The sequence below is a fragment of the Opisthocomus hoazin genome, chromosome 14 (assembly GCF_030867145.1).
Source record: "Opisthocomus hoazin isolate bOpiHoa1 chromosome 14, bOpiHoa1.hap1, whole genome shotgun sequence".
NCBI lineage: Eukaryota > Metazoa > Chordata > Aves > Opisthocomiformes > Opisthocomidae > Opisthocomus > Opisthocomus hoazin.
In genome coordinates, this window is record NC_134427.1 from 3,392,838 (window position 1) to 3,414,043 (window position 21,206).

The 21,206-nt window shown below is 40.7% G+C and overlaps 1 protein-coding gene across 3 annotated transcripts in view; it reads left to right on the plus strand.

Moving 5' to 3' along the window:
• The first annotated feature begins 720 nt into the window (after positions 1 to 720).
• Positions 721 to 21,206, plus strand: part of DACH2 (dachshund family transcription factor 2) — a 315,305-nt gene continuing 294,819 nt past the window's right edge. For all 3 annotated transcript variants that reach the window (XM_075435512.1, XM_075435511.1, XM_075435513.1), the window contains exon 1: positions 721 to 1,339. In XM_075435512.1, coding sequence (XP_075291627.1) covers positions 849 to 1,339 — 491 coding nt within the window. In that variant the 5' untranslated portion in view covers positions 721 to 848. The remainder of the gene's footprint in view (positions 1,340 to 21,206) is intronic.

The following is a 21,206-nucleotide window of genomic DNA, read 5'->3' on the forward strand; positions in this document are numbered from 1 at the left end:
ACACACCAGACCTCCCGAGCAGGGGCTTTGCTTCTTGGGGCTGATCGCCAGCTTCCAGCCCTGCCCCAGCCTCCCTCCGCGGCACACGCTCCCTTCTCCGGAGGGGCTTCGCATCGCTGGCCAAGCCCTGCCACTGCCCCCGCTCCGCCGGAGAGAGCAGCCGCGCCTCGGCGGCCTCTCAGCAAGGAAAGTCGGATGTGTTATCTACCTAACGGAGATCCGCACTGCTGCCCTCCCTCCCAATTTCTCTCGGCTGCGGCAGGGCACAGGTGTTTGAACTCTCAGGAAGGTACCGGAGCGCAGCGACCGCTCAAACTCCCCGGGCGAGGGGGCCTGCCCCAGCCTTCGCCTCCTCCTCTCCCTCAGAGCGCCGGCCCCGCGGGATCCCCTCACGGCCCAGGCAGACCCCACCGAAACTTTCCTACCCCGCGGCGCAGAGAGGAAGTTTCCGAGAGCCGGGGCGCGGCGGGAACCGGGCGGCCTCTCCTCACAGGCCGACCCAGGAGCTCGGCGCTCGCCTCACACCGCCGCCAGCCCCGACCCAGCCCGGCCGCCTCACGCCCCGCGGCCCAGGTGCTGCGGCCGGCGCTGCCCCGCCCCTCCGCCCGGCAGCCACTCGCCGAGGCCGCGCCGGAGGCGGGCGGGGCGCATTGGCTGGAGGGCGCTGTCATTCACCCCACCCCCTCCACCCCGGGCGGTGCTGGGGAGGGGTCTGGGCGCGCGGCTGGCGGCGGCCGCTGCGTGCGGGAGGGCGGGCGCGCGGCTCTGTTTTTAGTAGTACCGCAAAGAGCGCGGCGAGAGCGGCTGAGGGGATCCGTGCGGTGCCGCGGCGGGGAGCCGGGCTGGCCATGGCTGTCTCCGCGCCTCCCGTCATCGCCGCAACTTCCAGCGGCGGCGCGGGGGGTTCGGCGGGCTTGTTCCGGGCGGACCCGCTGTACTCCAGCCCCGCCGAGTCCCCGCGCCTCACCAACAGCCTCGTCAACAGTTTCCTCTCCGGCGGCGGCGGCGGGGCCGGCGCGGGGGGCGGCGGCGGCGGGGGCGGCGGCAACGAGTGTAAGATGGTCGACCTGCACGGGGTGAAGGTGGCGTCGTTCCTGGTGGAGGGGCAGGAGCTGATCTGCCTGCCGCAGGTCTTCGACCTCTTCCTGAAGCACCTGGTGGGGGGGCTGCACACGGTCTACACCAAGCTGAAGCGCCTGGATATATCGCCCGTGGTGTGCACGGTGGAGCAGGTCCGCATCCTGCGCGGGCTGGGGGCCATCCAGCCCGGCGTCAACCGCTGCAAGCTCATCACCAGGAAGGACTTCGAAACTTTGTACAACGACTGCACCAACGCCAGGTGAGCCGCGAAACTTGGCTCTCGCGCGGGGTGGGGGGTCCCGGCCGCTGCGCTCTGGGCGCGGGCTGTGAGGGGCGCGGCGGGCCGGGGCCGGGCGCTGCCGGGGAGCGGGGCTGAGGGGCGGTGCGGGAGGGGTGCCCCAGCCGGCTGGGACCGCGGGGCGGTTCCCCGCGCCGCTCTGCAAACTTTTCCCCTGGTAGTTCCCGCAGACGCTCCTGAAGGAAAAAAAAAAAAAAAGAACCCAAAACTTTACTCCGTGATTATTTTTAAATTTTTAAAAATTTTCCCTCCCGCTGAAAGTTTCAGTTCTCCTCAGGACTCCTTGCCGCCGGGAGGGCGGGCGGCAGATGCCCGCGGGGGGCGGGGGACGACGGGCGGTTCGCGGTGTCGTTGCGGGATGATTTGAGGTCGGGCGGGGGAGAGGTCCGGCGCGGGCGCGGAGCCCCGGCGGGCTGGCAGCGCTCGGCCCTGAGCGGGTTGGCGTCCGTGGGAGCTCCCTGCTGGGCCCTTGCTGCCCGGGGGCCGTAATCCCGGCTGGTGGCCTCGGGGCCGCTCCCGCGGGAAGCGGTAACGACCCGCTGAGCGCAGGCACCCGCGCGGTGCGGTGCGGGGCGGCGGGGGGTGCTCGGAGATGGCGCTCCCGCGCGGGGCGGGTCGTGAGGCTCCTCCGGGGACGGCGTTCGCGTCTCAGCCTGCTCCCGCCGGCTGCCTGCGAGGAAACTTTCCTCACGGAGGCTGTGTCGGGGAGCTTCGAGCGCGGTGCCTGAGTCGCGGCGTGACAGTGTGCAGCAGCGTGGGTTTGGTGTCACTGTAACTGCCCGGCACGGAGCCTCTTGGGAGGGTGGTTTGGTTTTTGGTTCTTTTTTAATAGCGCAAATTTGGGGCCTGATCCTGTTCTCGCTGCTGTGAGCTGGGGCGGGGGCAGAGCCGGTGCCCGTTCCTGAGTAGCAGTATTTCTTCTGTTTCAAATTACTTTATGTTAAAGGTGACGTTACAGAGATGCGTGCGTTCCCTTCCTCGACCCGTTGGTTTGAAGTGTCTGCTTTTTCCTCTTGCTCGTGCTCTGGTTCTGTAACGCCTTCCCCCCCTGCCTGTTCGCGTCGGTGTCGTGCACCCCTGTGACATCACCACTGCTGCCTTATTAACGTGAGGTGAGGGCTGAGACGAAGGTATTTGAATAAACTTAATGAATTAAAATTTATCTTAATCACGGAGGGGCACATTTGACGTGCTTCTCTGAGACACATCTAGCATGAAAGCCGACCGTTACAGAAATAACGTCTTTTTAATCTCTGTGCCAAAGTTTTTCCTAAGGGAAGTGCAGGATCTGATTTGATGATAGAGCCTTTAGATGCCAGCTGATGATTTCTGCTGTCTTACAACCAAAGATTTAAGATCAAGAAATGCTGAAGCGTTAAATGTTTGAAACTTGTGTTTCTTGACTGACTTTTTTTTTGTTTTTCCTTTGACAAAGACTTATGGCCGTGGTAGGGCAAGGGAATAAGTGATGCAAGGAGCAGCTGAGAAGAGAGGCCAGGGGAGCTGTAAGTTAGGAGCCGAGTGATGCTCTGAGAGGGTCTGAAAGGAGCAGTCAGTGGAACGAAGACCTGGTGAAAGGCTGAAGATAAGGCAAGAGCACCGTTGAGGGGGGATTTAATAGGGCAGAAACGCGTCTGAATGGAGTCGAAGCTCTCGGCTCAGACAGTACATTCAACACGTGTGTGAGCACAAGCTCTCCATGCCTAGTTATGAAAACACTATTTTTACCTGTTCCGGAGTAAACAGCAGATCTGTTTATGGTTCCTGAAACATTGCTCAATCTTTGTTTACATCTCTTGAAAATGCCACTGGTTCAACCAACCTACTGGTACCCGTGTATTTTGCATTCACGGTTTCAGGTATAACGCATGATAAGTGTTATCAGCACGTATGAAACTTTTCTAAAGTAGTGTGACTTAACAGTGTTAATGGTACTCCAGCATGCTAATCGAATGCTTAGTATGTTGTTTTATTTGCAGATTTTTTTTTTTCCTTGAACAGCCCATACTTAATGGGAGAGAACATTGGATAAAAATAGCTAAATAAATGAGTGATCTAATTTTTGTTTGCTGTGAAGTGACCTGGGAACCACTGCGGTGCATGGTACCAAACAAATAAAAACACGGTAGAACAGTTACAGCTATACGTGCAGCATTTAGGTTCTGTACCTGGGAACTGAAGTCTTGAAAAAATGTGATCTTTTAGAAGCAAACCCTTTGATATGTATTGTTCCACTGCATGATTCGAGCATTACTTTCAACTTGGAATATCATATGTTGCTTATATATATATATATTTAATTCATAGAGACTTACATATATTTAAATACTGTAGAAATACTTCATTAAACTCAAGAGCTGCCAGAAAAAGCGTTAAGAAACGCTGGCTGTCATTGTTTTCAGTGTTAGTTTACTTTTTAAAGTCAACATGTCTTATGGTAGTGTACACTTTTAATTTTTTTTTTAATTGGAATGTGAACCATCAATTACATAGAATTGAATAAAAGAGAAATTCTACTTCTTTTGCTTATTCCATTGCATTTTTTTTAGTTGAGCTTGTGTACAGAGCTCATAAGAGCTGCAGAGAAATATATGTGTAAGTGAAAGTTGTTTGTATGTTTGTTCTGTGTATGTGACGCTAGTTACCTATATCTAGCATCTTTGACCTTTGCATTTTTTTAAACAGTACACGTATAATTTTGGTTCACATGTAAACAAAATGTTCCTAACCTTGATTGTCGTTAGCCGTCGTCATGTAATCTAATTGGGAAGCAAGGTTTGTAAAATGAAACTAACTGTTCATTTCATTACAGGTAACGTCTTCAAGTGACTAGTGAGTACAACGTATTTACAAAATTTAGTTGCTAATTAGTGATATTGTAGAAGATTACTTATATTATGGACCTGTGCTTAATTTTAGTAGTGAAGCAGAACGTTTACTCGAAGTAGAAAACTGTAATGAGGTTGTATTTAAAAATGCAATTTAAAACTGCAGTGAGAATATTTTTATGATGGTAAATACATCGGTCCTTAAAATTAGGATTACATGATTATGGCTATAAGATATTCTGTAGGGTTTCTGTATTTGATGGATGCTGTTGGCTACTGAAAAAGCACAGTGTTGGTCTGAGCTATTCAGTGAATAGTAAGAATACTTCCCAGAAAACAGCACTTCAGTACACGGCCTGTTTTTTGTAATTTAAAGTATCCAGTTAAGCTAATAGTTTGTATTACTCTGGCTGTTCACAAACAATAAAAGGCTTTGCAGATGAATTTAAGCAGTAAATGCAGACATTTTATTTTATGAGATAATGAGGGTCTAGTCATGTTGTCTATTAAAAGCTACCCTATAGTCAGCAATACTCTGTCTTTTATTAGGAGAATGATGTCAAGATTATAATTAAAGCAATCCAGTCATGTAGCACTGCACAGAGCTTCCTTGTATATTGATTTTAAGTGTGAACATCTGATTATATAAACTTCTTTGACTAAGCAAATATTTAGTATGCATTCAGAATTGGCCAAAACTTGTCAGTTTCGGAGGTGGTAGCATGCTAAAATAAAAACAAACGATCAGTTTCTGGGTTTCCTTTTCTTCCTTGGAGAGGAAACTTGCTTAAAATGTTCTCGAGAGAGATCACTAGCATAGTGGATTCTGCTAGAGATGCAGAAAGGATTTTTTCTACTTTCTGAGCAGATTAATTATACTTTTGGAAAAATCACTCTTTCTTTTTGGACATCTTGAAAGTCTATGCTTGTTCAGAACTACTAAAATACTGGAGTATTTTCATCAGAAGCATATCTATTCTGGAGAAGCCTTGATTAAAATTCCCTTCTTTTTTCATAGCAATAGAGCTTCCCATTTGAAGTGTAACATGCTTTTCCTCCAAAATGGAGTATTTGTATGTTTCCTGCATGTGTATATGCATAATACATATGTAATTTTCTACTGAGACTTCTACAACTGAAAAATACTGTGTTTTTGTAGCAAAGACAAAAAAGCTAAACAATTAGGTATTAATGATATTCTTATTGCATATTCAAAAGGTCTTTGCAAGCATTTCTTCTCCTTTTTTTCTTTTCACCATTTCAACCTGCAGAACTCTTCACTGTCACTTCAAATCACACAATTCTGCAAAGATAAAACAACATTTAAACTCATTTGCTTTGGGAGGGAAATTGAGCATTTGCACCCAATAAGCCTGATTGTGGAACTGCATGCAAATTGTGTTTTGATTTATCTCTTTTGCACTTTTTTCCATTTGAATTGATCTTGCATTAATTTTGCCAGGCGGCTCTGTGAGGCTGCAGATGTTGCCCTGTGTTTAATAAATCAATGAGACAGATCTGAATGAATCACTTCAGATGGATTCTCTGCTCGGTTTGATGTCTAGATGTTATTCTTAGCTTGTTATCATGACAGATGCATTAATGTTCCCATACACTGCCAGCAATGTCAAAGAGATTGAAGCTTTTAAAGTGGCGGTATCCCCTTTTCCCCCTTCTGTTGGAATAACTAAATTGCCTTTAGGAATAGGTCAAAATATAAATTTAATCATGGCATTGTTGTAGGGAAGATGCTAAACTTCTGACCGCATTACAACACAAAGTCAGACAAATACAGTTTCATACAGATTGATTAATTATTCCAAAATAGGGGAGATCAATATTAAAATCTAAACATAGGATAGCTCCTTAATAGAGTAACCACTTTCTCAACATTAATATTTCATTGTAATAGGAATGATCCGAATAAATAATATAAGACTAGGACATGTTAAAAGTGTTGCTATAAATAGAATATCGTTGTGTCCAAATTGATTACAGGCTGAAGTAAGTTTTTTTCTTTTTTTTTTTAATTCTTATTAATAATTTTCTTTTAGATGTGTCTGGAATCAACACCGGTTAGATTTAAAATAGGAGTACTTGTTCATTGTGTTTCTGCTACTATTTACCGTTTAGTGCCAGATATGTTAGAAAAGTTGTCGATTGCCGTTAATTTCTAATATGTGTAGTCTGGTATCCATTATCTTGGAGCAGAACCTGTGGAACACAAGTCATAAAAGAGGCTGGAATGTGTGGAACCATTTTAAATTCTGGAAAAGGTTGCACAAAGTATAAAGTACTCTGCCATGAATAATGAAGATCTACTTCCTACCTAGGCTGCGCACAGATTTTATAAGCTGTTATTCTGTAGTGTTTATTAAACTACTTGTGGTCTTCCTTGTTTTTCTTAGGAGATAAAATAGTATTTTGTGATTTGCTTCAAACATTTTGTTTAACTTGATCTCTTTCTCTGTGGCGCTTTATTGTAACGTTAAAAATTATCGCAAATGTTCCTTTTCTTAATCTCTCTCCCAAACAGAAGAACTTTGACTTCTTGTCATTAAGGCTCCTGAGAATAAATTGGAGAAACTGGCTGTAACAGATCTGGATTTATGTTGGCATTCTTGGTATTCTTGCTCCAGTAGTTCCAATTTGATAAAGGAAACAATATATGTAATAGAAATTCACAGTTTATTCAAATGAGTTTAAGCTTTAGCATTGTTATATTTGCCTTTCTTTCACCAATATATCAATTGTGTGGCAATAGCATTATACTTAGAAAGGCTCCAGAAGAGACCAGCTCTGTAGATGGGAAATTATTCTCACACTGGGGCTGTGGTTGGACACACCGCCGCTGTTTGTGTGTGTGCATTTGTTTTAAAAGGCAGGTGAAGAAAATCTTTGGTAGAACTGAGGAGCACAGCAAAAATCACTGAATTAGAAATCATGTTTTGTTGTGTGGCAGTGGCCTTAGACTGAGAAACTCCTGTCTACCTACTCTGGTAATTTTGCAGAAAATATTTAAAATCCGTGTTCTGAGATGTTTTTAAAGAATTGTGTGTTGTTTATTTTGTTACTTACGGGCTGGAATTTGCGTTGTGTAAGAGCTGTTTGTCAGTATCAATATTAAAAAGGTGTTGAAATCTGGGCTGTAAAGTCCCTGTTTTGACTTTGTGGAGGTGAACCTCCCTTTCATGCCAGTGGAAGTTTGCCAGAGTGAGGGCAAAGACCGTATAAATGTTTCTAGGATCTGAGCCCTTCTCGTCTCCCAGGTGGAACATACTTACTTAAAACCTGAAGTTGAAAGAATTCCATGTGTATGGTGTTTTCAAACAGGTACTGCATTTTTGGGTCTGATCTTGTCCTTGCTGGATGTAGGATTTGTAATCTTTTCTGTGTCTGTTCCAGAAATGATAATTTGGATTTTCTCAAGTTGTGAACAAAATGATCCAAATCCTTACTTTAAAATACCTAGAAAGTTCCCATCGAGTTTGTTAGAAGTTCTTCAAGTGATTATCAGTGTAACAAAACCTGGCAGGTGAAATGCAGCATTCTAATGATTGTTTATGTAAACAATACTAATAGCAAAACCAAACGTGATGAGGAGACTTCAGAGTTACTGCCGTCCGTGACATGTTCCTTTGGTGACAGCTAAGGCAAGATTTTTATCTGTTACAATTAAATGTGCATTACCAAGGAAAGTACATTAGTTAGTAGTGATTCTTAGTGATTTAGATTTATCCTGCTTGATATTAGAACTGTCCTTTGGGGCTGCACGCTTTTGATCTTTGTTCCCTCTTGGTAAAGTATGGTTATCCAAAGTGACTTAGTAATAGGGTTTCCTCTCTCCCCCTGTTCCGCAACCTATAAGAAACACCGATACTTATTAACTAACGTACTTTGATGCCTGCCCCAGAAGGTTCCAATATCCGAATCCTGTAAAACATAAATTTCTTTGCTTTCCTCTCTTTTTGGTAGCACAGCTATGTTGCTGGTTTGTGTGTGCGTATAAAGTTTATTGTCACTAGCAAGTGTGGGGAGATTGTATTTCCTTGTCAGTACATCTTGACCTGCTAAGCCCATTTTGCTCATTAAAATGTATTGTGTCAGAGCCTTTTTTGACTCGGTTACAAATACCACTTCCCCAAAAAGTAAGAACCAAAACAAATTACTGTACAGTGGCTTAAAGTATAATGTTTAGCAGTGTATATTGTTGTATATATGTTAAGGTATAAAATGTTCGATTGCAGTTGTGTCTGATCTTATCAAGTTTCTGGAAATTGATATCTGGTAACAGCATTTAACCTACATCTAGTCTATCTGCTATTTATGTGATGGGTTAAAAAGAAAAAGTAGTATTGATCCGTCTCTGGATTAAAGTTTGAAATCGGCAACAGCATGAGCACAAAAGGCTTTTTTTATGATTTCTCAGCTTGCCATTGATCTACCAGTTTTATTGCATTCATTATTTATTAAAAGAATTTGCAAGCTAAACATAACGTTAAGCTAGTTTGCACACAGGGACTGCACTTAGGAAATTGAATGGAAATTGCATTAGAGATGAACATCTGTGCTATTTTTCCACTCGTGTGTTTATGGGTTTGTATAAAAGGTGTATTGGATTAACAGTTATAACCATTATAGCTTGCAGCAATATGTTAGAACCCTAAGCATTTAGTAGTTATTTAGGAGGGAGGCTCTTTTTACTTGTACTAAACAGTATGGTAATGCCATCACAAACAGTGCTTTTATTGGATAATTCTTTATTAATGGGCTTTTTACTAGTAATGTGTAAAACTTGAGGTATCTAGCTATATTGTGCATGTGTTCTCTTATCTGCGCTACATAAAGCTCCATTAATATTGTCATTAATTGAAGGTTTCTAGTGACAGTATTAGTTAAGGGTTTGGCACATAGACACCGAAGTACTGAAATGAAATGTATTTTATAATATACAATAGGAATCAAAGTATTGAAAAGATCTTTAATATGCATTCTTTCAGATTTTTCATACCAATTCAGCTACTTTTCTGTCCTTCTTGAGCTAGGTATCTTCTGTCATGTATCGTACCAGTGAATCAGGTGAAAATCTTAAATACTTTAAAATCTTTTTCCACTTCAGTTCACAAGTTCAGTTGCCCTCCACGCTAGCTGTAGTTACATGTGACATACAAAGTGTAGGGTAGACCTAGAATTTTGAGGTCCTCCTGTAAAAAATTAAATTTTTTTTTTTTATTGCATTCTTCCTATACAATAGGTGATTTTACTTGAATACCTGATGGTTAAATAGGTAAACACAAAGGAGAAATTGCTTTGGGGGCTTTGGGCGAAAAGTGTATTTTTAGAATCGAGATGTTTCCTATTTTATTTGGTCTAAAAGTATGTGCAGTCTAGTCTCTTTATGAGTGGAATGTACTGAAATATGTCATGCTTTGCATCATCAGTGCACTTTCAGTTATTCCATTCAAGACTCAACCTGATAGATGCATTAAGGGTTTCCTGTGCTAAGAAGCAGAGATGTTCTTCATGCCAGAAGGTTGTGCTTACTCTTTTGAGCGCCGCCTCTACTTTTTTTTTTTTTTTTTTTTTTTTTTTGCTCTGGTAGGATGAACCCTTCAAGTCCTAATAGTGCTTTGAGCAAAGGTAGCTCTGGTTTTTAGTTGAAAGAATCTCAATACTATTTTTCCACATCGTTTTGCACTCACTGGTATTAATCTTCCTCACTGTTGTTCCCAGCCATAGGCTCCTGTCACATCACAGTTTTCATGTTATATTGGATAACACATTTCGGCTACCCTATAAATAAAAGTGGAAGTTAGTTTTATTGTGGGATTTGTGTAATATATATACACACACACATTGATTGATGTAATATACGTACACACACTCACATATATATATATATATATATATATATATATATATATATATATATATATAAATAAAATGCAGTTTAAACTAAATTTCTGGATTATTCCAAAGCCTGTCTCCCAAGCCATGGAAATTAGTTCTGATTTTTGGAAAATGTTGTATATATAAAGAGACAGGCTTTGGAATAATTCAGAAATTTGGTTTAAATTTCATTTGCTGTAGGCACGAACTGAATTTCCTAAATGAACTTATATGACTATATGAACTATCTTGGTGTCCTTAGTAAAAGTCTCTAATTTTTTTGATACTTCTCATAGTAGTGGGTAACATTCTCAGCATGTAATTTTATTTCTGTCCAGTCTGTAGCGAGAGAACTTTCAGCTTGGGATGCCCTCATGGTACTGTCAGTCAGTAGAACATAGTCATTTTTCTTTCCTGTTTCCAAACCTGTATGGACAGTGGAGTTAGAACACTTTAAAAGTTAATCAAAATTATTTTATGCCATATGGGTACGGAGTTCTGAATCTAATGTGTTTTGCAGAATCACAGAATTGTGGAGATTGGCAACGTCCTCTTGGGATCATCTAGTCCAACTCCTCTGCTCAAGCAGGGTCAGCTAGAGCTGGTTGTCCAGAGCTGTGTCCAGTCGGATTTTCAGTGTTTCCAAGGATGGGCAACCAGTTTACAGTATAGAAGTAACTGTGCTGTGGAAGACAGATTTTATTGGCATTCATTGGGATGACTGGATTATGTGGGAGTTGTTGAAGCTGTGAACAGATGTCACAGCTAGCCACACATGTGGTCACTGCGCTACCGATGAGTCGCCCAAGCACAGCCAGGCCAGTACGGATGCTCCGCCATTGTGTTTGTCCTTACTGGAGCAGGGTGTGAGTTCTCGTAACCCTCTGTGAATCAACCGTGTCGTATTCAGGTTGTGCTTTCTATGTGTCACAGATGGTTTCCTGAAATCCTGCATGCGTACGCCGAGGAGCTGACCTGTCTTATTCCCCACGGCTAGCCGAGAAGGAATATTTGTAATTAAAAAAACAAAAAACAAAAAAGCTCTTGGCACAGACATTGTGCCAGTAGGGGGATTTAGTTACTTGTATGTTACAGTAATTTAAGAGCTGCTAATTAAGAAGATCAAGCTAGTTTAAAGAAAAAATATTTTGTTTGTCATTTAGAACTTCTAATCCGTATATTTAAAATATTATGCATTATGCTTTGTCTTACGCATGTAACAGTTGTTTTTGCCTAGTAGAAGTTTTATGTGATAGCTAATAGAGTGTTTTATAACAGTTAATCAGAAAATGTCCGGTGTCTGTGAAACATTATCCCTGTTGTTTTCTGTGAAGTTGATGAAGGCACCTCGTTTCACTGCTGCAGGTCTCGAGCTGCCTCTTGTCCTCATGTTTTAAACATTGTGTGCTGAAAGTGGGCAATTTTCTAAAAAGATTTTGAGATAATACTGAAAAACAGAAGTAGGGAAAAAAAAGTCAGGTCTTCACAATGAGACTTAAAATACATGTTAAAAAAAAAACCCCAAACAAAAACCCCCAACAAACTGAAAACCAACAACAAAATACCCAAACAGACCAAGGTGGTAAAATGCTGGCAGTCAAAAAACAGCAGACTAGAAATACTGAAACAGGACCTAAAGTAACAAAGTCAGTGTTGTGTTTTTTCTGTTGCATGAGCTGGTTATTAAAATATGTATTTGTAGATCCAAGGCGGGGGGGTTGTAGGCTTGTAAGGCTTTACTGTTTGGGTTTTTTTTTTTTTTATGTGGCACTTCATGTAGTCATAGGTGACTTCTCAAAGTACCTTGAGTTGAGCATCTCATCATTAAGAAATCACTTTTACCTGCTACAAAGGTTGTTCTGAGTGTTTTGCAGAGAACTAAGATACTGAACAAAGTGATCTGTCAGTGCCCTTCGTGCTCTCGTCGTGACACTTGCTAAATACACCGTACCTTTTGCTCCCCGCTGCGTTCTGTGTGTGTGGCACAGCAGCGTGCTGCTCTGGCTCTGGGCTGTACCGGCGTGGAAGGGGCGATGGATTGCTCTCGGCTTTCCCAGCCACAGCGCGGCTTTTAGAAGGAGCCCTCAGAGGAGGTTTGGCCAGAATTGTCACTGTAACACGCTGCAAACCTTGCGTTCTCTCACAGTCAGAAATGTTTAGGAAGGTGGGGTGATCCTCTGTCATACTGTAGAACTAAGATCTCTTGTCTCAAATCAGAACTGTAATCACCGTCATTTCTTTCTGCTCTGTTTTTATAAATTGCCTGACTTGTTGCACAACTGATTTTTGGTTCAAACAAATCTGTTCCTTCCTGCTGGAACTCAACAAAGTTTCCATCTTCCAATTTCGTGAAATAATTTTCTCTTGCGTGTTAAGCTAGAGGCAGTTTTGATCTTTCACTTACCCTTCCTTTTTTAATATACTTTCTTCAAAATTCTACTGCCTCCCCCCACCAGCCAGAAGTCCTCCAATAAAATATTTTTTCTTTCTTCTTAGTTATTCATCCTTAAAGATTTATGATTTTAGCTTTTGAACTTACTAACTGAAAAATTTAACCCTTTGTTATACTGGGACAATCTCTATCCATGTTGGCATGGAAATAAAAAAACATTGGACATATTTATTGTAGGCATTTTTATTGAGAATGCAGTGACTATTGTAGAGTAGTTCAGAGTACAGCAGCAGACTGTTAAATACATTTTAAGAACTCAGGTTCTCTGAATGAAGATACGAAGGTAAGCCAGGTGACCAAGCTCTTACACTGATGTATTCTGATCCAGACATACCTTATAAAAACTTTTTTTCCCAGGATATACGTAGTGTTTTTTGTTTTTTTTTTTTTTTTTTAATCCATTCATGTGAAGTTTATGATATATAAGCTCTGTATTTTTGTTGTTTTTTCCAAATTTAGCTTTTAAACAGAAAGTTTAAAAACTTTTTAAAGTTTTTTAAACTTTTTAAAAGTTTTTAAAGCTGCAAAGTGTAGTTTGTAAGCTAGCTAGGTTAGAGACTCATTCTACCAGTACTGTGTTTGGTTTGGATAGTGTGTTACTTTGGAGTCTGAATGAATTTTGGTTTTATATTGCATCTGTAAGTGTAATTAGACAGGTCTTGTTGCGTTGGCTTCTCCTAACCCACAGCACGTTTGTCTGTTTCTGTGAAACCAATTTTCTAATGTTTGTCAGTCAAACAAAAATAGGAACCTTGCTGATGCTGGTTGTCCACTACCTGTGTGTTACAAAAGGTGTGTGATTGTAGCTGTCCTCCCAGTGCCTCTCAGTTCTAAGATGGATGGATGATTTCAGGAGGAGATGTGGGTTTTTTTGTAAGTTAGGTGGTAGTAGGTGCTCCATCCAGCTGCTTGCTAGGGAAAGGAAGGAAAGACGAAAGAACGTCCACACCACGTCTTACGCCGACCTGCTGCTGGTCACAGTGAAGTTGTCTCACAAAGTGTGAACTCTTAATAAAAGGATTGGTTATTGATTTACAGCAAGAAGAAAGGAGGAGCAGGGAGGCTGAGTTGGCGGATGCAATATGTTTGTCTGGGATTCTTGAGTTTTAGGGGGCCTGGGCTGGAGATAGTGTGCTTGAACAACTCATTCCTTAAGCACCTGCACAGTCAGGCAAAGGGAGGCCAAGGAAGGTTGAAGTTGCCATGTGTTGTATGTAGTGGGTGTGCAGTAGGCTGATACGACCAGGGCATGTTAGAATTTCTGCGAGAGCTGAGGATCTGCACGCTGCGTGCGTAGGATGTTGAATTTATTGCAGAATTTATTACGGTGCATATTCTTCAGTTACAATCCCCCCTCCCATCCTTGCCACCCTGGAATTTCTCTTTGACGCCTTCAGGTATTTGTGGTTGTGTGGCTATACAACCTCACGTTTTCCCCATCATATAGATTGATCTTTCATTGACAATAAGAATACAATACTAAAATACAAGAATAGCATTCCATTGTAGACAATAATGGCAGGTTTTATTTATTTTGTTGAATGGTCATTGAGTTCTGTTTCAAGTTTAAAAAGTTCCGTAAGATACTCCTGACCATATTTTGATACAGGGGTGTAGTAGATCCTCTGGCCTATACTTCAGACTTGTAAAGCTCTTTTTTATTTATTTATTTATTTATTTTTTAACCTCCAAACATCTGTTTTCAGGGCAGGTGGTTTTCTGGGTTGGAGGGTTTTTTGACGTGGATGTTCATTCTTCTGCTTTTTGATTAGAAGGTCTTTTTCAGCACCTTATACACATGAAGTAGTTTATTTGATGATGTCACGCTGTTTCCAAAATAATCCCCTTTGATGTCTAGTGTGATGAGAGTTTGAGTGATAGTAAACAAATCTACAGACAGTAAGTGGGCAAAGAACACTTATTTAAGTGCTTAGGATGATTGCTTAGTTCTGTTACATGACTGTGGGCAAAACTGGAAGCTTCCTTTTCCTTCTGTTGAATTTTCATAATGCCCTTTTCTGAAACACTGGTTTCAACCTGCCCTTTTTTTTGAGCAGACAGTCTTTCTGTTCAATTCATTGTGTAGCTTGGAGTGATGCTGTTGAGTGTCTTAAAAGGTAGTGGTGGTCAGAAACTGACCCGAGTCACAGGATGGAAAGAAAAAAAAGTACTGGAGAGTTAACGCTGAAAGTATTTTAAGTGTTAATAACTCAGTTAAAGAATGTTTGGCTATAAACTTTCTATGCAGCGCTGTAGAGGAGACTGAGTGAACATGAAGGCTTTGGATCTCGTGTGGAGGAGGAGATTGCTTTGTCCTTTTGACCTCATTGCAGATGAAGTTCTGCATTGGAACTGTTGCAGAACTAGAGTCTTTCAATTGATTTTGGTGGGTTTGGATCAGGAGCACAGAAAGCAATCAGAACTAAATGCATACCCACAAACTAATCTGTAAGTCACTTTGACCCCCACTAGGAAATATTTTGTGCAAATTTGGAGGTGAATAATGAAAGCATCCTTCGGAAATCAGTGGTATACCTTACATACTTACCTAATCTCATATTTGGATAGATTTTAATTACTCTCTTAAGTCCATATACTCATATAGAAAATGAACATAAAGTACATAGTGGAACTCCAAAACATTCAGGTAAAGAATCTCTGTGTATTTGAATTATTCTAATGAAAGGCACTATGTGGGTCAGAAGTCATTAGAGTCGATACATGTATGCTTGCATTGCCTGGTGGACTCTTGCCAACAGTAGGGGATTACTGGGTGTTTGTGCACACCTGTATAGGAATTTTCGCTTTTCCCATTGTGGAAAGTGTTTACTAATGGTTGTAAGTATAAAATATTTTGTATAAAATGGTTTGATTTGAAAGAGAAGCAATTCCCTTGCTGTTGAAGTAATTGTTGCTTCATTAATTTTTCTTTACTAACAGTTTTCTTTAAACTCTCTAACATAAATTTCATAGCTGAAGTACTTTCGGAAGTATTAAAGGCTGAGTGAATATTAAAAATATTTTTAGAAAAGAAATGTTGAACCTACAAATTGCTGGCAGCACCATGGTCAAGATATTTGCTTTCTTTGGAAAAGGTCTACCACACGTGCTTACAGCTGTCTGTTTGCTACCTGCAGATGATCTGCAGAACCAAGATTATTTGTATAAATGGTGTGTTACTTTGAGTTGTGTTACTTCATAGGAACAATGTGTGAAAGAGACTAAATACCTTAATATGTTTGTTTTTTTTTTTTTTGGCTCAGCACAATTAGGGATACCCTAAGCTATACGCAGCTGGTTACTGGCTTGAGGTTTTATGGTAAAATGGACCAACAATTTAATGAAAGTGTGTGTTTAAGATAGTGAAAGAACATTTGTAAGTATAGTACCTTCATGAAAATAGTAGATATCGGGAAAAGTTTTCATAGGTTTGAGATTCAGACTCCATCGTGAATGATTCTGAATTTAAAAACAAAACACAAATTGAAAAGTAAACTTTTCATTTGACATAAACATAGCATCTTTGTGCTACTGTAGTATTGAAAAATTGAGATATTAAATTACATGCAAACAGCTTTAATCAATTTCATGCATGATATAAAACCAGTAGTGTACAATGTAAGCAAATATAGGTCTTCATGTTGTAATTAAATGTTGACAATGACATTTAACGCTTTTTGTACATGATTTCCAGATACTAGAGTTATAAATTACCACACTAGTTCGGCATTTACTTTTTGTAGTTGGGGAAGAAAAGGCTTTTTTACAGCTTTCATCTCCAGGATGGTTACTATAAACTTGTTACTGTGCATATGTTGTACATTTCTGATATTCAGAAATCCTTATGTAGAGTCTCAAATACATGAAATATGTTTATGCTCAATCTTGATTATTTTTAATCAAGGGTGGGGGATTTAATGTTCTAAGTGGAGGGGACTGCTTGTAAAGAATAACGTAAACAACATGTTATGTACCTTGACAGCTTAATAAGTAGAAACCTGATCATTACTGTGTACTTCACAAGCACGTACATTTCACAAAGTTTATAGTATCGTAGGCAGCATCCTGGCTGTTTAGTCAATGCTTGATTTATTCTTACAAGTAGAATTTAGAAAAGTCTTGATATTTTGTAGCTATGAATTCAAGATTTTGGACATGTTAAAATCAGTTTATGCTTTTATAACTGTTCAATTGAAATTTTTTTCAGTAGAGTGTTGGGAAGACTAGTATCTAAAAAACTTTAGTTCTGTTCCAGGCCTGTTGATTCTGTGTTTCGAAACAGTAGCAGTCTCACAAAATACAAGGGATTGTTTGTTACTGGTGTTCACTCATATAGGTGGAAAAACTTTAAATCTTTCTCAAGCTGAGACTGAAAACATGATGAAGGGTAAACCACCAAGTACCTGTATTTGTGAATACCTACAAGATTAAATTGTGGTCAGTTATTACTACTTTACACATACACCTGATTTTTCTGGGAAATCCTATGGACTTTATGAAAGGGAATGGCATTGGGTGGACTATTTATTACTCATTCTGGTTTTGGTGGAAAATTTGGCCTTGTATGTCATTTAGACTTTGTGACACATGTAGCCTCCCAGGGCCTAATGACTTGTCTGCAGATGGGCTGTTATTTATTACAGTCATGTAGAATAAAATTGATTGTCTTCTAAAATTAATTTTTCATTTGCCTCCAGCTCTGCTTTAATAGAGGACACTCAGTTGCCTGTTTGCAGAAATACTGTTTAATCACATTAATATCTCAGGCCCCCAGGCCGGTGAAGATAATTGTACAAACGAACAGCAAAATCTGTATCTTTAACTTCTTTTTATGATTAAATTATGCAAATGACTTATCTCCTGCCCTTCCAAGCACTAATCATCTAATTAGGAATGATGTGTTAAAGGAATGGTTTTGAATCAGGAGAAGGGGAGAATGGAGGAAGCAGAAAATGGGACCTGACAATGAAATTGCTGAAGGTACTGTAGTGGTACAAGATAAATCTGTGTATTTGTTCAAGAAGCCATAGTAAAGGCTTGTTGTACTATTTCTAGTCTTGGTTTAGTGAGCTTTTTCATAAGAGGGTAAGTCTGCTGTCTGATCTTTGCTCGTGATTTTCCATATTAACTTTGAATTAAATTATTAAGGTTCAAGAATTGAGACACTTGGTACTCTCCCAGTTCTCATAAACAAAGTAGTGCAAGTGTCTCTGGCTTCGCTAGTAGTATGATGTGACAGATAGGATACAGATATTTATAGATTTTTTTTTTATAAAAGTGCTTATCATCATAGTGCTAGATGTCCTGAGCCTGTCAGGTACTTCTTTTCACATATCTCAGTCTCTCTTTTTTGAATACTTAAGTGCTGGTTAAAAAACCCCAGAATTTTGCATTGTAATATGAGAATACAAGTGTCCAACTAAAGAGAACGACCGTCTCTTTGGTGATATCCTGTGCCTAGTTTGTGGAGTTTCCCTTTGAGTTATAAGTGAGGCTTTTGCTTAAATTTCAATGTTTAGGGCTGGAGCACCTCTCCTATGAGGACAGGCTGAGGGTGTTGGGGCTGTTCAGCCTGGAGAAGAGAAGGCTTGCGGGGTGACCTTAGAGCAGCTGCCAGTACCTGAAGGGGCTGACAGGAAGGATGGAGAGGGGCTTTTCACAAGGGTGTGCAGTGATAGGACAAGGGGGAAAGGCTCCAAACTAAAAGAGGGCAGATTTAGATATTAGGAAGAAATTCTTCCCCATGAGGGTGGTGAGGCCCTGGGCCAGGTTGCCCAGAGAAGCTGTGGCTGCCCCCTCCCTGGCAGTGCTCAAGGCCAGGCTGGATGGAGCTCTGAGCACCTTGGGCTGGTGGAAGATGTCCCTGCTCATGGCAGGGGGGCTGGAACCAGATGATCTTTAAGGTCCCTTGCAACCCTTAGCAGCCTATGATTCTATGATTTTAAGCATATATATATATATATACACACGAAAGAGTCATGCCTTGACCTCTCCAGGAGCTTAACAGCCTTATTTTCTGTTTTCCATTTCATAAGCAGATTCTGCTTTTTGTAAGTCGGGCCTTTACAAGCGGATCCTCCTGCTTAAGGCACTTGCCCACAGTGGGTTCAAACAATCAGTGTGTTATTACTGTTGCTGAAGATACAACAAACCAACTCTTATATCAACACTGAGAGTTTGATAACGCTTTACTACATTACTTTTGTTTTCCCTTTACTCAGTTATTGATGTACTTACTGTACATGATTACAGTATACCAATAAAACAAGTATTCTGGAGACTGACTGGAATTTCAAGTATTTCTAGGTGAGAATATATTAATTCCTTTACAAATATATGAGGAAGTATTCATGCGCGAGTGTGTGAATTCATAGGATAGTACGTAGATAACCACTAGGTCCACACTCCCTGAAAGCCGGGTACAGACCAATTTTTCAGAGAAGATAAATCCAGCTGTGTTTTCTGCAGCTCTAGTAAATGCCTTCACTCGGTCAGCTCTTGCCTTTTAGAAGTAAATACATGAAACAGTGGTAAAAGGCTTACGATTTATGACACCATCAGTTTTGAAAGTTTGAGGGACATGTTGCTTGCAATATCTGCCTTATTCATTAAGGAGCCTCAGCTTCCTTGCCTGTATGTATGGCTTGTTCTTGTGTGCATGCACATACAGATGTACATGTTCAGGGGTTTACTGATAGAATCTGAGAAAAGCTTAGTAACTTCCCCAGAAAGGTAGAAAATGCTGTTTTGTGAAGGTTGGTATCCCACATAAATACTGAGAAGCTGAAAGCAAAGATGTCAAAAGAATCTTTTTCTTAGTGATTAGTTTTATGTTATGTTGTAGGGCTTTAAAAAGAAAAAATCTCACATAAATTAAATTTGAAAGCAATTGAAATGCTGACTGTGATAGATAATCTGTCTTTTCTGTGTTGTTTTTGGATGGTTCAACATAAAGAATGCAAGTTCTGACACTGCTTTCCTTTGCCTGACACAGATGTAAATTGCTGGTGGAATGTTTTCATAAACACTTTATGGATGGGGAGGCTGCGTTTCTTTCTGTACCTTCCAGCAGTATGATTGAATTAAATCAGTTCACGTCTACCTTTACGTGTCTTTTCGTCATTATCACCCCAAAATTCTTCATAAAAGGAAAGATGAGAAGACTTTGAAGAACTCTTGCACAAAACATTTGTACTAAGAACATTTGTATAAGTAATTTCAGTACAAAAGGCCTAAGTAAATTTTGTCAGAATTATGGGAGACTCAAAAATACGAAAGGTTTTCTCATTGGGTTAAAAGGTTCTGGGATTCATTGGGGGTTTAAATTGAAATGAAGGCTTTGAGCAGAATGGTTTTCCCTTTAGGGCAGGAGATTCTGTGACACTTAGGGAGCAAATAATCTTAGACTTCTGTCTTGTGGTTTTTTTTTTTTTTTTTTTTTTTTTTTTTTTTTTTTTTATTTTCTGGATCCAGATATTCACCACAAGCAGTAGAGGTAAAAATCGAGGCCTTGTGCTGATACTGTGTGAGAAGTCAGTGGAGAGAGTGGTGCACAGCATCCAGCTCCCATTCTTTATGTGGTTGAGTTTCCTAACCCTGATGGCTTTTTGCCGAGGCATTTTAGTATGGCAGGACTGTAGGACTGAGGTCAGGACATCTGGGATTGGTATCTGCTGAGATACCTCATTGAGTCTGATAGAAAGTGCTATTTGTAGGTGCTAATCTTTAAGGTTTTAGCACCAACAAGGAATATAAATGCTTCTGTAGTCTGTATTTACCAACTATTAGGTACAGGCAAACTGGAAGTAGGTGGTCTGCAGTAAGGATTCAGATACCTGTTAGTTTTCTATGTCTGCACATGCTCAGGTCGTTGTTTTATCGAGGTGCTCGTTCAGATGTGTTTCTTCTGTCTGTACTGGGAAGTTTTCATTCAGTAATGATATGTGACGTTCGGTGGTAGATCTCAAATCATTTTATGGATGAAGTTGTTCTCCTTGCAAGAAGTTGAACTGGAAAGAATTCTTGGAAAACTTTGCTTGATAAAGACAGTAGTGGAGCCATCTCATGATTTTTCTTTGTGGGTTTGTGTTCAGAAAGTATTAAATCATTTACGTACATGGCGTCGTGTTCCCCTTCTTGGTGGGTTAACTGTTGGGCTTACTTGGAACGGCTAATTCTATATACTGAGACACATGATAGCCGCTAAAAAAATCTAGCAGCCTTTCTGAACACAATGCCTCTCAGTAACACTTAATCAAATTGTAAAGTCTCTTAAATGTGAGAGATTTTTAGCCAATCTTGACCTCTCTGCATGTTCTTGAAACTGCTTAGTGCCCATGCATGGCTTATTCAGAAAAGTTGAGATGAATGTATTTCAGTTAGAATTACTAATTGGTCTTGTACTTTACAAGCTGAAGATTTATACCCAAGTAAGAGGGATGAAAGTTAATACCTGCTGCTTTTTCTTTTCCTTCTGTTGTTTTTGTTTTTCTTTGTTTTATAATAATCTGATACATGGAATAACCCATCCTTAGCTGTATTGGTGCTGAAAAATGGGACACCTGAACTGGGCTTTCAGTTTGCATGAGTGATGAATATTTTGAGGGAGAGTCCATTACATGGCTCTGATTTTCTGTGTTCTCACCTTGCATTATTTTTT